Source organism: Miniopterus natalensis, chromosome 2 (assembly GCF_054644295.1).
Source record: "Miniopterus natalensis isolate mMinNat1 chromosome 2, mMinNat1.hap1, whole genome shotgun sequence".
Taxonomy (NCBI): domain Eukaryota; kingdom Metazoa; phylum Chordata; class Mammalia; order Chiroptera; family Miniopteridae; genus Miniopterus; species Miniopterus natalensis.
In genome coordinates, this window is record NC_142082.1 from 25907953 (window position 1) to 25921887 (window position 13935).

Genomic DNA, 13935 nt, shown 5'->3' on the forward strand with positions numbered 1-13935 from the left:
TATGAGCCAGTGCAGGCTGCCGCTAGTGCCAGGCCTGGGGCCACTTATCAAGCTGTATGGGGCCCGCTGCTGCTTGTTTGAGAGATTTTAGGACAGTCCTAAGCATGAGGCTCGAGAGGCCACTTGCACAGAAAAGCCCCTGGAAATGGCCTGGATGAGCTGCAGGTGGGGAGGGGCGGGGCCTCCGGGAATCACGGGGCGGGGCCAAAGGTGAGAGTCAGGTGCTGGCGGTTCAAACGTGGCGCCTGCCTGCCGGCTGTGTGCAGGGAGGACTCACCACAGGAGCCATGGCCTCCGCCAGCCCGTCTGCCTGGGAGGAAGCTGCCCCTCCGCCTCTCGCCCTGACTTCAGGCAGGTTAGTTCCTCCCCGAGTGTCCCAGGTCCTTTCAGGCTGCTGCCCGGCGCTGGGCTCAGAGGGGGCGCGTCCGAGTGAGTCCGTGCCGGGCCCTGTAAGAGGAGCTGCTGGGGCTCCCGCAGCCTCCGCGACCCTCAGCCACAGTCCCCGCTGGTTTCACAGCCCGGAGCTGTGGGATGTCTCCTCCCGGCCCTGGAGCCCTGGGCTGGGGGCCTGCTGTGGGGCTGGGGCCCCTCACTCCTCCGGGAAACCTCCACCATCAAGATTCCCTCTGGGTTTCAACCGCCGCACCGGGTGTGGGCCCGGGGCCGCGTCTCCACAATCCAGCCCCGTCCGCCCGCGTCTCCGCCCCTCCTACCGTCTCGATGCTCCTTCAGCTCCCTGGTTGTGGGGCTTCTGTTCAGCTGGATTTCAGGAGGCTCTGAGTGACGGTGGTTCTGTATTTTAGCTGTAATTTTGAGGTGGTTGCGGGAGGCGGCGGGTGCTGCGGTTCCCTACGCCGCCATCTTGTTTCCTCCCGTTTTACTCTTGATGGCAGGCTACCTGCGACCTGTGTGGCCCTCGGATTAGTGTGCCCATAATCACCCGAGGGACTCAATAAGCATGTAACTCACTAGGTCCTACCATCCTGGGCAGGACGTGGGAACATGCATTTTGTGGAGAGTCCCTGGTGGCTCTCAGGCGGGTGTCCCCAGGGACTGTCTTTGAGGACTGTCATTGACGAGGGTCTTTGCAGGAAAAGAACGCCCAGTTCTATAGGGTTTTGGGAGCCACAGCCTCCAAAATCTATCCAGAGAGCTCTCGGGTTTTAAAAACCAGCCTCCAGGTAAAAAGGTTCATTTCTGTGGCGTTACCAACAGCTTGATGATACGCGCCAGGGTCTCAATGAAATGAAAAGGCCAGTCCAGGAAGGCAGGCTGCCGGAAAACACGCGCTGAGCAGATTCAGCGGCTTGTTGCCCGCGGGGAGAATGGGTGGCAAATGGAAGGTAGAGCCTTTTATGTAGCCTATTTTATGGCCAAAGATACATATACAGAACAAATCTGGAAGGATAGCCACCAAAGTGAACGGATGATGCTTCCAATTTATTTGAAACAAAGATGAAATACTTGTATAAGAGAGAAAAAAAGAATGTTAAAAGACAGCCCTCAGAAAGTATGCAGAGTCTCTTTCTCTCCCCATCTCCTTAGAATCTCTCCCCTTAGTTGCTGTCTGTCTCTCCGTCTCTCTCACCCCCTCTCATTCTCCCCCCTCCCCTAGGTCTTTCTCTAGGCTTGTCTCCATCTTCTCTGCATCTCTCCGTCTCTCTCCATCCCTCCTTCTCTCTCTCTTTCCTTCTCTGTATCTCTCAGTCTCTCTGTTTCTCTCCTTCCCTCTCCCTCTCCCCACCCCAATAAGGACAGAAGAATTTACAGGATTTGAAGCCAGGACAACCCAAGCAACAGCAGCTTGATTTAGCAAGAGCAGGGTCCATGGAGCTGACACCGAGGGACTACGGGAATGGGGCTTGTAGCAAGCCTTCTGACGGTGTTTTGGAGCTCATGAGCCTGTGGAGCCACTCGGTGTACCGGGAGACCCTGGTGTACACCCCTAAGTGGCCTTCAGCTGCACAGCCCAGACCCCAGCTGACAACGCCTGTCAGATACCATGTGCCCTGAAACTTGGTGGCGTGCGGGCCCCCGCTGTCCCCCTGGCAGGCATCCTTGCTCCCATCTAGGTAGCCAGCACAGAACATATTCTCTGTGATCTTCGGGGAGTCCTGTTTCATTTTCGACTTCTCCAGGCAGTCCTGGGTCATCACTCTGGGCACATCGATGGCCATGAGCTCCAGGGATGTGGCGCCCTTGTCTAGGAGCTGGCCCCAGCCACTAACGGTGGAGAAGCGAATGAAGGCCAGTGTCCTCTCGGAGAAGGCCTTTTCGGGTACACAGAGGGGCACTATGTAGTCGGTGAAGACCACGGGTCTGTTCAGGCGGAGCAGGGCGATGTCATGGTCCGTCTTGCCTTTGATGTACTTGCTGGGGACAGTGACCTGAACGACTTGCCGTTCCTGCTCGTCGCCATCCTCCTCACTCAGGTTGTGCTCACCTGGGGGAAGACCAGCGCCGCTTACACCCACTCCCCACAGTCTTAGGGAGTGACTCTTCCCAAACCTCAAAAGGGTTGGAACTTCCTTTGGGGCAGGAGGGGCCCTGTGTCCAACCCCAAGCTGGTCTCGGTGGCCACCACTGGGCTCTATGGAGAGCCAGACTTGGGGATGAATCTGGAACCTGGGGTGCTGGGCCAGGCAACTGTGGGCAGGTGGGGAGGACTGCCTGGTTCTCCCACTCCAGACTGCCCTCCCTGGGGGTTCTCATCTTCCCATAATTCCACCCAGCAGAGGCCAGCCCATGGTGGCCCATGGAGCCCTGGATGGCTGCATCCCCCTCAGGACTCTTGGCCCAAGCAGGACAGGTGGGTACAGCATCACCCCCATATCTTTATTTGGGGTGGAAAAGAGGCTGGGGGGGGGTGGCCACAGTGGCTCCTTGTGGACATTGGGGTTTGTCCAGACACTGCCTGCTTCTCTGTTTGGAGAAGTTCATCTGGTTGTGCAAGTTGGAAGATTGATGCTGCGAATCTTAGCCCCGAGTTGTTATCACTCAAGAACTGGTCTCTCGTCAGAAGGAGGTAAAAACAAAACCTACCCAGTACCACCGTCAGGTTCTTCAGTTTGATTTTGTCAAAACAGTGGGCTGCGGAGACCACCCAGGTGGAGCCAATCAGGGTGCCCCCGCACAGCAGCACCCCGTCCACCTTCAGCATAGCCTGACAAAGGAATAAAAGTCGTTGGAAAGTCACATTATTGTCCTTGGGGTTCCCTTCCTGGAGACTCAGCTTTCCCCTGCAGCCTCGGGGATGGGCTGCATTTGTAGGAGGGTTTCTGAAATCCTGGGGAACTCCCAGAATACTTCCTGGGCAAAGCTGTTCCAACTGCTCTCCAGCAGGTTGTTTCCCTGACTAGCTAAGGGAAGAGAGAGCTCATGGACACTGCCCTGGCAATGGAGCTGCTGGTGCTGGATCCCTGTGTGCACCCCCCAGTGCTGTCCTCCAAGTTTGACCCAACACTCCCGACTGGCAAAGATCAGGACAAGCATTGTGCTCCTAGAGCATGTGAGGGGTAAATGAAGTAGCAGAGTGAAGCACCGAGCACAGTTCTAGACATACAGTAGATGCTCAATAAATGTTTCCTTTCCTCTTTCTCTTCCTAAAAGCACAGAGGGTGCTGAGTGGGTCCTTGAGTGAATCCTGGGTGGAGACATATTTCCTGTGAGATTCTCTCACGATGAGTGGGAAAGGAGCCAAGGTTTCTGGCCAGGCTGGCCTGCAGACAGCAAGGAATTGCAAGGCCAGAGGAGGCCTGGCTGAGGGGGAGGTGGACCCACCAGTGAACAGTCCTAGTCTGGTTTTCAACTGTCACCATGTGTTGTGGTGAAGTCAGATCAACCAGAGAGGGAAGAGACTGGAAATGGGGTCTGTCCGTCTAAAGCTTAATGTTGTGGACAGCAGGACAAAGGGTACCTGGGTGGTGTCTGTCTCCTCCAAACTGGCCCCTCAGAGAAAAAAAACACAGTAAAATGGTCTCAGGATGGATGAAAAGAGCTACCTTTGAGCTCAGGACCATGGTCCGTTCAGGTTGAAGACCCCTGAAAATTTAACCCTGCCCTGGCTGACGGTGAATCTGCAGCTGCAGCTACAAGAGACCTCTGGGGTGGTTGCAACAAGCTAGATCTGGACCTCCCGGGCCCAACTCTCAGCTCTGACATGGGCAAGGCACTGACTCTGACTGGACTTCAGTTTCCTCACCTATATGGGGTGAGAGTTGCACCTACCTCTTGGGTGGGATTGTGGGGGTTAAATGATTTGAGAAGTGAGGTCTTGGTGGGACCAAGCACAGGGAGTGCATGCTCTAGCAGTGTCTGCTGCAGCCACTCCCAGCAAGCCCACTTGAGTGCTCCCCACTTTAATTCACAGAAACTCACTCCAGCCAGCTCTGCCTCTGCCTCAGAGAGGCTTTGCCACCCAATTATGGGTACTCTGGTGGACACATCAGTCCTATTTGGATGTGTCTAATTCAGATTATTCCTCTGAACACCAAAGCCAGGGTTCTGCAAAGTTGAGGAGCAGGCCCTGGGCTGCAAAGGCCCCACCTCGGCTCCAACTGCTGTGGGAGGTGAGATGGAGCAGGGGGAGGCCAGGTGGGTGCAACTTCTTCTGAGGCTGATCTGGAGGGCCAGACTGCTGGGCAAGGAAATGATTGGAGTTTCCCTAAGCCTGAAGTCAGGCTGAGAATGACTGGCGATTCTCCAATTTCCTTTATAGGTTCTCATTCATTTACTTTTACTTCTACAAATTCTTGGCTGTTTAACTTGGGGTGTCTCAGAATGAAAGGTTAAAGAGGAGCCACTGATGCGGGCTCAGACCTGAGTTTGTAGGTCTCAGAGTGGCCGCTTTTCTCACACTTGAGTGTGCATACATCTCTGGCTCTTATGCTGTCCCATTAGGCCTGGGAACCTGAGACTCTGCATTTCCAACTGGGACCAGGCTCATAGGTAGACTTGCAGAGAGATGCCCTGGAGCGGTCATGGCCCACAGACCTGACCACATGTGGGGGACGGCTTCCGGGCCTGCTGAAGGACTTTGTTACAGATCAAAAATCATACTGTATGATCTCACTTATATGTGGAATCTAAGAAAACAAAAAAACCCAAATAAACAAAATAGAAACAGACCCATAGATATAGAAAACAAGCTGATAAGTTTGCCAAAGGGGAGGGGGCTTTGGGATGGTAGTTAAAAAATAGAAAGATAAAACAATATCTGGCATACAAAAAAAATCACAGCTTCCAGAAGGTAGGTGGAGCTTGGAAGGTGAGAGTTGGGCTCAAATCTACCTTGGCCATTTATTAGTTGTATGACCTCAGTTTCCTCATCTATAAAAGAGGAGTGAGACTAGCAGCCTGTGATGAAGCCATTGAGGAGCACAAATGAGCTGACAGAGGTGCTGCTGGGAGCATTGACACCTGAGATGAATGGAGGCTGTTGTCAACAACGGGGCTTCAGAATAAAGAGGAAATGCACTGAAACACTGCTGTGAGCAGGGGTGACATGGTGTATGACCCCTGAGGCTGACCTGCCCACTTTCCCTTTGAGAGGTCACTGGGACCCTGAAGGCTTACCTGCCAGGGACACTCCCCTTTGGGACACACGTTGCCACCCACAATTCGGCCTTGGGGTTGGCCATTTCTTTTTTCCAGAACAGGTATTTTTCCACATGGATATTTAACTGTATAAAACAAAAGTCAGCAAGATGTGGGCATTTGTGAGGGATGAACGTGCTAATGAGAAGAGCGCTCTGAGCCCTGCAGGCAGTGGCTCTGCCTCTGGCTCCTGCTTGGTGACTGCAGGAAGCCTGTGAGTGCTGGAGGCCCTTGTGGGAGCTGCTGGATGAGCAGAAGGGGCAGGGACTGGTTTTGCTGGAACAGAGGCCCTTACTTCTTAATACTGGGTTCTGCTAATTTCTCTGGGGAAAGATGACATGAGGCTTGAATTTCCTAAAAGGTAAATGATATTCTGTCTAAAGATCACTCAGCTTCTCAGACAACTATGTGGCTATTTTGATCCCACTCCAACAATGTCCTTGGGCCAGAAAAGAAAGTGTTTAGAGGTGGTTACTGAATTTCAGGATGCTTTGACCATGCTGGGTATACTTTCTTCCTAACAGACACAGGTCTTGGGGTGCCCCAGCCTTTGGAATTGCAGCCCCATTAGTTTGAGGTTGGTTTGGAGAAATTTTCCATTTTCTTAAAAGTGCTTGCCTTTACAAAGGAATTGGAATCCAGAATTGTGCTGTAGTCAGTAGTCACACTTGGATGTGGCAGTGTAGTTCCAGCAGAGGGAACTGGCAGGGGGGTGGGGAGAGCTTTGTTCTGCTCCTCTGGGCCCACCTAAGATGGGCAGGGGGTCTGAGGCCCATCCAGGGAGCTGCTTCCAGGGCTCTATCCTGCCCCAGTTACCCTGGCCTGCCCTCTGGTCAGGGGAGCCACCTCCACCCTCCGTCTTCTCCCTTCCTCTGAGCATGTAGTGGTCAGTACATAGTAGATGCTCAGTTAATGGTATGTCACCACTTCTTAGCTAAGAAGAGAACTCGTGGCAGGGCAGGAATTGGTGACTGCTCATCTGGAAGTGAAACAGCACACAGCCCTTGGAGCAGAACCCTGAGGGCTTTTTACCTGTGGGTGCACAGGACACCTCGTTGGTCTGGAGTGCGTACCCCTCATGACACCAGCAGGAGCGCTTGGCTTCTGCGTGATTGCTGCAGTACTGCTCGCAGCCCCCGTTCTCATTCTCACAGATCAGCTCGCTGTTCTTGTCTGAGTACAGAAGGAGACAGCCTGAGACAGGCCTCTGCTGGGCAGGGAAAGCCGGCCCTGGTGGCCACCCCTCCTTGGGCCAGAGGCAGCTTTCTGCAGGAAGGTGGCTCTCAGCTGCCAACTGCAGGGACTGAGCCTGGCACTACCCCACTCTGCAGATTGAACCAGAGGGGTGGGACCTGGTGTTTGGCATATCATCCATGTCTGAGCCGCCTAACCAGTGGGGAGAGAGGGCCAGCGTGCTGTGGTCTCCACGTTATCACCCCTCCCAGCAGGTGGTGGGGAGCTGGGGCGGGTTTGGGGAGAGTAAATGTCACCTGGGGACAGTAGAAGAGCCCAACTCAATCAGAGACCTGCCAATAAAAGGTCAGAGAGATGAGACTGCTCTACAGCCAGGCCCTGAGGCCCAGTGACCATTGGTTCTAACAGGCGGAGAGGAGGAACGTTGACCTGACTCTGAAGGGCAGCATTTGGTGTGGGAAACAGGGCTGGCTTGCTGTGTACATCCAGGATCCCCACTGGGAAGGCTGGTTTTGTAAGTGAATTCACACCAGGGTTGCTGAACATCAAAGGCCAGGCAAAGACCTTGAGGCTTTCTAGCCCCATGTAACTGACAGGAAGGCACTTTCCTTGGTCTTCCCTGTACTCTATCTGGCCTCTGTGCCACTTAGAGTAGAAGTTGGCGGTGACCCAGAAGAGCTCGTTTAGCGTCAGAATGTACATTTGTGTGGGAAAGGATAAACCTTGCCCAAGGAGAAGCCTGGCCTTTGCTCTCAGCTCCTGGGAAGTGACCTCTGCACCCTGCTTAAGCTGGGCACTTTTAATCTGCCTGAAAAGAGTATTAATTCCCTGGGTCCCTTGGCTCACACTGGGTGGTCTAATAATGTTATTCATGCCGGGCTTTGGGTCACAGGATATCAGCTCAGCCTCTGGAGGGGCTGGAGACTGAGGTCAGCCATGTGGGTGGTCAGCCATGTCTATGTTACTGAGCCCCAGTAAAATCTCTGGGCACCCAGGCTCAGGTGTGCTACTTGGGTTGGTGACACTCCACAGATCTCATCACATATCAGCCTTGGAGAATGAAAGACTGTCCATATGACTGCCTGGGAGAGGACAACTGGAAGTTTATGCCTGGTCCCTTTGCTGATTTTAGTCTGTATCTTTTTGCTATAATAATCTATAACTGTGAACATATCAGTTTTCAGTGAGTTCCGTGGTTCCTTCCAGCAGATTATTGAACTTAAGAATGGTCTGGGAGACCCCTGAACTTTGCAATACTTTAATATATGGAAGGTGAAAAAAATATCTCATACCTTTGTAATAGCAAGTAAGGAAGGTCAAGTTTACCCAACTGTCTTGGCTGGCAAAATATGTGGAAGCTGGGCAGTGATGTAGTGATTCTCACCTGTGCCCTTTCCAGATGTATCAGAATTTCCCAGTGCTTGGAGCCCAAGGGTTTGATATTTCCCAGAAGGGAACAGGGGGTGGTCAAATTAGAGAATTGGCACCTTAGAACTCCAGAGCCAAGGTTCTTGGATTGACTGAAGCCTTCAAAGTCACCTGGACCAACTTCCCCCTGGGACTAAGGGCCAGCTCCATGCCTGACCAGGCCATGCCCATTAGCCTCCCTGGGAACTGTGTCTGCAAGGTATGGGATTTCTCACTTTTCTCACAGTTCCGGCCCTCAAAATCTTCAGGGCAGAAGCAGATGTAGGACTGCAATTGGTCATCACAGGAGCCTCCATTCTGGCATGGATTTGAGGCACATTGGTCCCCTTCTGTGGAGTGAGTCAGTGTTAGTATGCTGAGGAAAAGGGCTTGAAGGTGGCCTATAAATGGGCGATTTACCTACTCACCATTATAGGACATCCAGAATTGTGCCTGAGGGAACAAAGAGGAAGCCACATGAGACATATGTTCACCCAAAGAAGACATTTATGGCATCCATGAAATGAATTGATGAACTGAGGTGGACAGGGGTGGGCCGGGAGCTTCTGACCTGGGGGCCTTCTCAGTGGGCTCTGGAAGCCAGGCTCTCTTCTGGAGGTGAAGAGGGTTCATCTGGGCGAGAAAGGTTTTTCCTATTCCCTTCTACCTTACCCCAGGTCCTTAGGGCCACCAGAGGTCACAAATTTCCTTCTCCCAAGTCAAAACACCCAAGATTCAGCCCCAACTAGCCCCAACCCTGCCACCTCTGAGTTGTCAGCCTGGGACAAGACACATAGGCGCTGTGAGCCTCCAGTTCCTCTTTGGGCGGTGGGTGACCATCCATGCGCAGGGGCCGCCCGAGGAGGTGAGCAATGGGTGTGAGGGTGTCCTAGGACTTGCCGAGGGCTCCACCAATAGCACTGACACCCTGAGGAATCTTTTGGCCAACTGCACTTAAACTCACAGGCTTGCTATGAAAACAAAAGATAAAAACTGCTGAAACTGCTTTGGGAAATCTAACTGGTATATAGCCCAAAGTATGACCATTTTCAACTTGCACAGAAAGGGTCATGCTAGCCTCTCTCTGTCTCAAATAGCCTACATCCTGTTGAGTGTGAGGTGTCCTGCGAGTGTGAAGTGAGGCATGTGTTTTGATGAGAATGAGGTAAGGTGTGTGTCCTGTGAGTGCGAGGTGAGGTGTGTGTCTTGATGAGTGTGAAGTGTGGTCTTATCATAATTGACCCACATGCCTATTGAAGTGTTCAAAGGAATGTGATACATTTTAAATATGCTCTTTTAGAAAATGAAATCAGAAATGAAGAGCACTCCATCCATACTGCCCAAGGGCAGGTAGAGGAGGCAGTGGTTCCGAGTGTGTCCTCACACAAGTTTCCCTGAAGTTGCTGTGTGGCAGTGAGAGGCTCCCCCAGTGTCTCAGACATCTGCTCTGTCAGCAGTATCTCTGTGAAGCAGGGGCGGCTCCAGGGGACTGGGAAGGCAAGGGACACATCAGGTGTGCTTTTCCAACTATTTTTTCTGATGCAAAATTTAGGATGCAGGTGTGGCAGAGAGGAGGATGTCTCTGGAAACAGAGGGGAGTTATGGAGCATTGTAGGAGCTCTGACTGAGGAAAGTGAAGTCATTCTCAGGAAGAAAAATGACCCAGACACAGAGGGTCAGTGTATACCGGAGCCACCTGTTTGTTCACCTGTGCGTGTAGCACTCACAGCCACAGAAGTGAAGAGACTTGGTCTCCAAGACATGGGAATGAGCCCTGCTGTCCCTTCCTAAAGACTCAGTACGCTGGTCTACGTATTTGGTGACTCAGAGGGCGCCCCCTAGAGGATGAACTCACCAATCTCTCAGGGTTCCTGAAGATCTCCTTGGCCTCCTCAAAGGAACACTGCTCCTCCTTGCACTCTCTCTCCAGGGAGCCCGGCCTCAGCTCCTCCAGGAACCAGTTGGCACGCCTTTGCCTGTGCAAGACGCTTTGGGCTTCCTCCTCAGTGATGAAGACTGAGAAATGGGAGTTCCATGAAACATTCACAACCTGCCATGCCATCATGGCCCAGAAACCATCCAGACCAGTCTCGTCCCACTCAGTAATAGGAGCCAAAGGATTCCTGTCTACAGGCCTGGCTGAATTTGAAAGAGGAGTGCTTTCTTATGGCTGGTTGGTGACAAATTTTACGTCCAAGGATAAGACAATATGTTCATTAAATTATAATTTAACACACTCATGCCTTTTGACCTGGTCACTTAACTTTTAAGAATTTATCCTAAGGAAACACTCAGAGGCATGCGCAACAACCTAGCCACAAGGAGAGCCATTGCTAATAATCATCTGAAACAAACAGATGACGCTGTCCCATGCCACCAGGAAATGGAATGCTTAAGAAGATGTGATATTAAGTGAAAAAGAAGATAATAAAATAATATCTACTGTATAATTTTTGAAAATAAAAATGTATATATGAGCAAATATAATTTATTGAGAGAATGGACATAAAAAAATTAACTTTGGGGATCGACAGCTATTCTGTTCCAAAATGTGTAAGGTCGACACGTGTAACTTCTAAAATCAAAATATCCATCTGCTGTGTCCCTGGCACCCAGAGCATTTCATCAAGAGTTGCTGAATGAGTGAGCTGCAGGATCCTATGGGGGAGGAAGGTCCTATGGGATGTGCATTTGAGAGAGGTCAGGCAGCAGGGAGCAGCTCGGCTTGGGTGGGGGTGAGGTGGGGAGGCAGGGGTTGCTGAGACAACATGGAAGGGGCCAAGGGTGGTCTGGCTGAGGGTGGCAGGTAGAGAGGGGTTGGGCACCCCTTGTCTCCATTTAAAGCCCACTAGCCCTGTTGGCTGCACACTGGGCCTGTTCTTCCCAGCTCTTCTGGAACTCTGGTCACTTCCCACTGTGGTCTGTTCTCTCCTCTCAACTAACTCATCTAAACCCTTTCTCTGCTTTGCCACCAATCTCTCTCCTTCAAGATCACACACTTGAAGGAAAATTCCTCACGTCCCACCAAGGTTCTTACATTGACTTGTAAACCCATCGTAAGCAAAAGGCACTGTGACTCCCGCAGGCTTCTCGTGGACCTTTCTTGGTGGCAGGAGACCTACTGATCACTGTCTACTTCTCGACACTCGGTCCCCTGGCCACCGGGGCCTGGCCTGCTGGCCCTCCTCCCGCCTCTCTGTGCACCTCCTCCAGCCCCTTGCTGCTGGCGTTGAGCCTGTAGCCTTCAGGTTTCGGTCTTTCTGCTCCAAAGACCCTCCGAGCCTCCTCCCTCCACTTCCTGGCTGAGCTCTACCTCCACATGCCGGAACCCCTACTTTATTTCTACCGAGGAGTGCCTCTGAACCCCAGATCTCCGTGTCAACTTCCCAGCAGACTGAGTAACCCGTTCACAGCCAGCGCGGGTAGCCCCCCACCGCTGCCCCCCGCGCCTGCCTTGCCCGCCAAGCCCTGTCCTGGGGAAGAGCCCCGCTGCCTCCCGAGCCAGGCTCCCCGAGGCGCTGAGCCCCGCAGCCTGCTCTCCCCCGCCTTCCACGTCTGCCCCCCTCTCCACCCGGGAGGCTGCCTGAGGCAAGGGCTCCGGCCTCCTGGGGGGGCGGGGGCACGAGCACTTGTCTGCTGCCAGGCGGGCAGAGCAGCTTCACCTCCCCCTGGCCTCACACTGACCCCCATCGTTACTTGCAGGTAGCTGGTGTCCCCCATTTCGCTTATGAGAAAGAAATGTGGGTGAGGCTTAGAATTCACCCAAAGCCACACGGTGGGAGTGATGCGACCGGTGTGAATGCCTTAAATTTGAGGATTCTTTTGGATACCCAGGCAGACATGGGATCTGCACCCCAGGAGGGGGTTTGATTGTGGAGGTGGAGATGTTGAGGTTGGTGACAGTTATGCGGGGGTTGAAGGCAAGGGCGCAGATGAGGCAGGAAAGCTCTCAGAGCTCCTGGCATGGCCCTGCCGTGTGTGTGTGTGTGACCCCAGCAGGGAGCAGGTGACGTGGGTGAGCGGAGGAAAGCAGAAGGAAGCCAGTGCTGAGGGCAGAAGCCAAGCGTGGAAAGGAGTCCCAGGGAGAGATGAACAGGAGGCCGGCTTTGGAGAGGCCCGGGCTTCCAAGTGGGGCAGGGTGTCCCTGCTGCATCCTTCCAGCCATCACCCCCCACCTGGAAACTGCTGGCAAGCGAGCGAGTCAGGGGGCCTCCAGGACAGGTGACAAGGTTACAGAATGTGGGGCCAGGGGGGAGAAGAAGAGATGCCAGCTCCTGGCCACCTAGGCTGAGGGAGACCATCTTTAAAACCAGGGAGTTGCACCCATCCATGCCTGGGGAATGGATCTGGTTTGGAAGAACTTGAGGAAAAAATCAAAGAATGGAGGCTCCTGGGAGGGGAGGTGACTGTGGAGGCCACATGGGGAGGGGGAGGGATGGACAACACTAGAGACCAGAGACCACGAAAGAGCCAGTTGCTCACCGGGGTGACTCATCCCCATGAGGGGAGCAAACGTGCACCAAAAAGCTCTCAGGAACCCAGAGACAACTCTGATAAAGTAACATGGTTACTACAGAGCATTTGGAAAAGGCAGACTAGATCAAGGAAGATGGTGAAAGTCACCCGCAAATTGTCACTTTTCCTCACCTAAGAAAGAACAACTGGCAGCACTGACTTTCTCTGGAGCAAGACATGCTCTCCTTTGGGCACCTGTTGTCATCAGGGCAGGCGACACCACCACTTAGATCCCTGGCTAGTTTTTCGCTGTGGGATTTGAAGGGCAATGTGATCCAGGTTTTAGAGGACAGTGTCAGCAGCTTGTTTGCACCAGGGCCGCCATTCAGTACTGTAAAGTCACGATGAGGACAGCTTATAAAGTGTGTCCCCATGTTCCCCCATGCAGGCCTCTTAGCATCCTCGAGGGGCGAGGAGGGTGGCCGAGGTCATAGCCATGGTGGTGGAGCAGTGTAGCCCAGAATCCTCACGCCTTCCCTGGCACTAGCCAACTGAAAGCCCAGGAGAGCAGAGCAAGAGGGACGCACCCCCCCACTGGCACCCCTGAGCCCCAGATGATGTACTCTTGTCCAACTGCACGTGTGGGTCCCCACTGGTGACCAGGAAAGCGCCACAGGTTCCCTAAAGTCTTCTAAAAATAATTCTGCCAAAGTCTGTGCCAACAATAGCAGCCTTTCTGCCAACACCCAGCTAGTGCCTGGGTGCTGTTTGCTTTTTGGAAGGAAAGCAGATCACACTGGAGCCTGCAAATGCTCCTGAACAAGAATGTCCCTGTAAACAGGAATGAAGGCGAGGTTTGGGAGGCTGGCTACCAACAGCCGGGCTGTCCTTCTCACAGGGTTTGTAGGGAAACCTCCACCCACCCTCTCCCAGCACCCCAACATACCTGCAGCCAGGGACCCCTGCAAGCCCAGCAGAAAGCAGAGGAGGGCCAGCCTACCCAGCTGGGAAGTCGTGGTGAGGTCCATGGTGTCACTCCCTGTCTGTTGACATTCTAGTGGAGGAGGCGAGCAAAGTTCTCAAATTGCTCAGAGGGGTGGGGGAGGGAGACCTAGCCTCCCAAACACTCAGTGCCAAAGGCCTGCTGGAGGGGGAGTTAGAGACAGGACAGGGCCTGAGCCCAGGACGCCGGTTCCAGGAATCCAGATATAGATAGCACGGCCGCATCTTCCAAGCAGAGGTTCCTTCTCTGACGTGCAGGTGTTAAGGGTATGCATCTGGCAT

The 13935-nt window shown here is 53.3% G+C and overlaps 1 protein-coding gene across 1 annotated transcript; it reads right to left on the reverse strand.

Moving 5' to 3' along the window:
• Positions 1 to 1847: 1847 nt before the first annotated feature.
• Positions 1848 to 13679, reverse strand: F7 (coagulation factor VII). Its single transcript, XM_087813823.1, has 9 exons — positions 13598 to 13679; positions 10052 to 10212; positions 8625 to 8649; positions 8433 to 8546; positions 8174 to 8236; positions 6628 to 6768; positions 5562 to 5681; positions 3043 to 3246; positions 1848 to 2443 (listed from the first exon to the last, which is right to left on the reverse strand). The coding sequence occupies exons 1-9, from the start codon at positions 13677 to 13679 to the stop codon at positions 1848 to 1850; spliced, it is 1506 nt and encodes a 501-aa protein (XP_087669949.1).
• Positions 13680 to 13935: the final 256 nt, after the last annotated feature.

What these genes read in the sequence shown, in the direction of transcription:
- F7 (XM_087813823.1), bottom strand. Translation starts at nt 13,679, where the DNA reads ATGGACCTCACCACGACTTCCCAGCTGGGTAGGCTGGCCCTCCTCTGC. An exon ending in TACATCTGGAAAGGGCACAG is followed by an intron (nt 6,769 to 8,173) that starts GTGAGAATCACT and finishes TTCTGTACTCAG; the next exon opens with ACAAGAACAGCGAGCTGATC. An exon ending in GGTGTCCTGTGCACCCACAG is followed by an intron (nt 5,682 to 6,627) that starts GTAAAAAGCCCT and finishes TGTTTTATACAG; the next exon opens with TTAAATATCCATGTGGAAAA.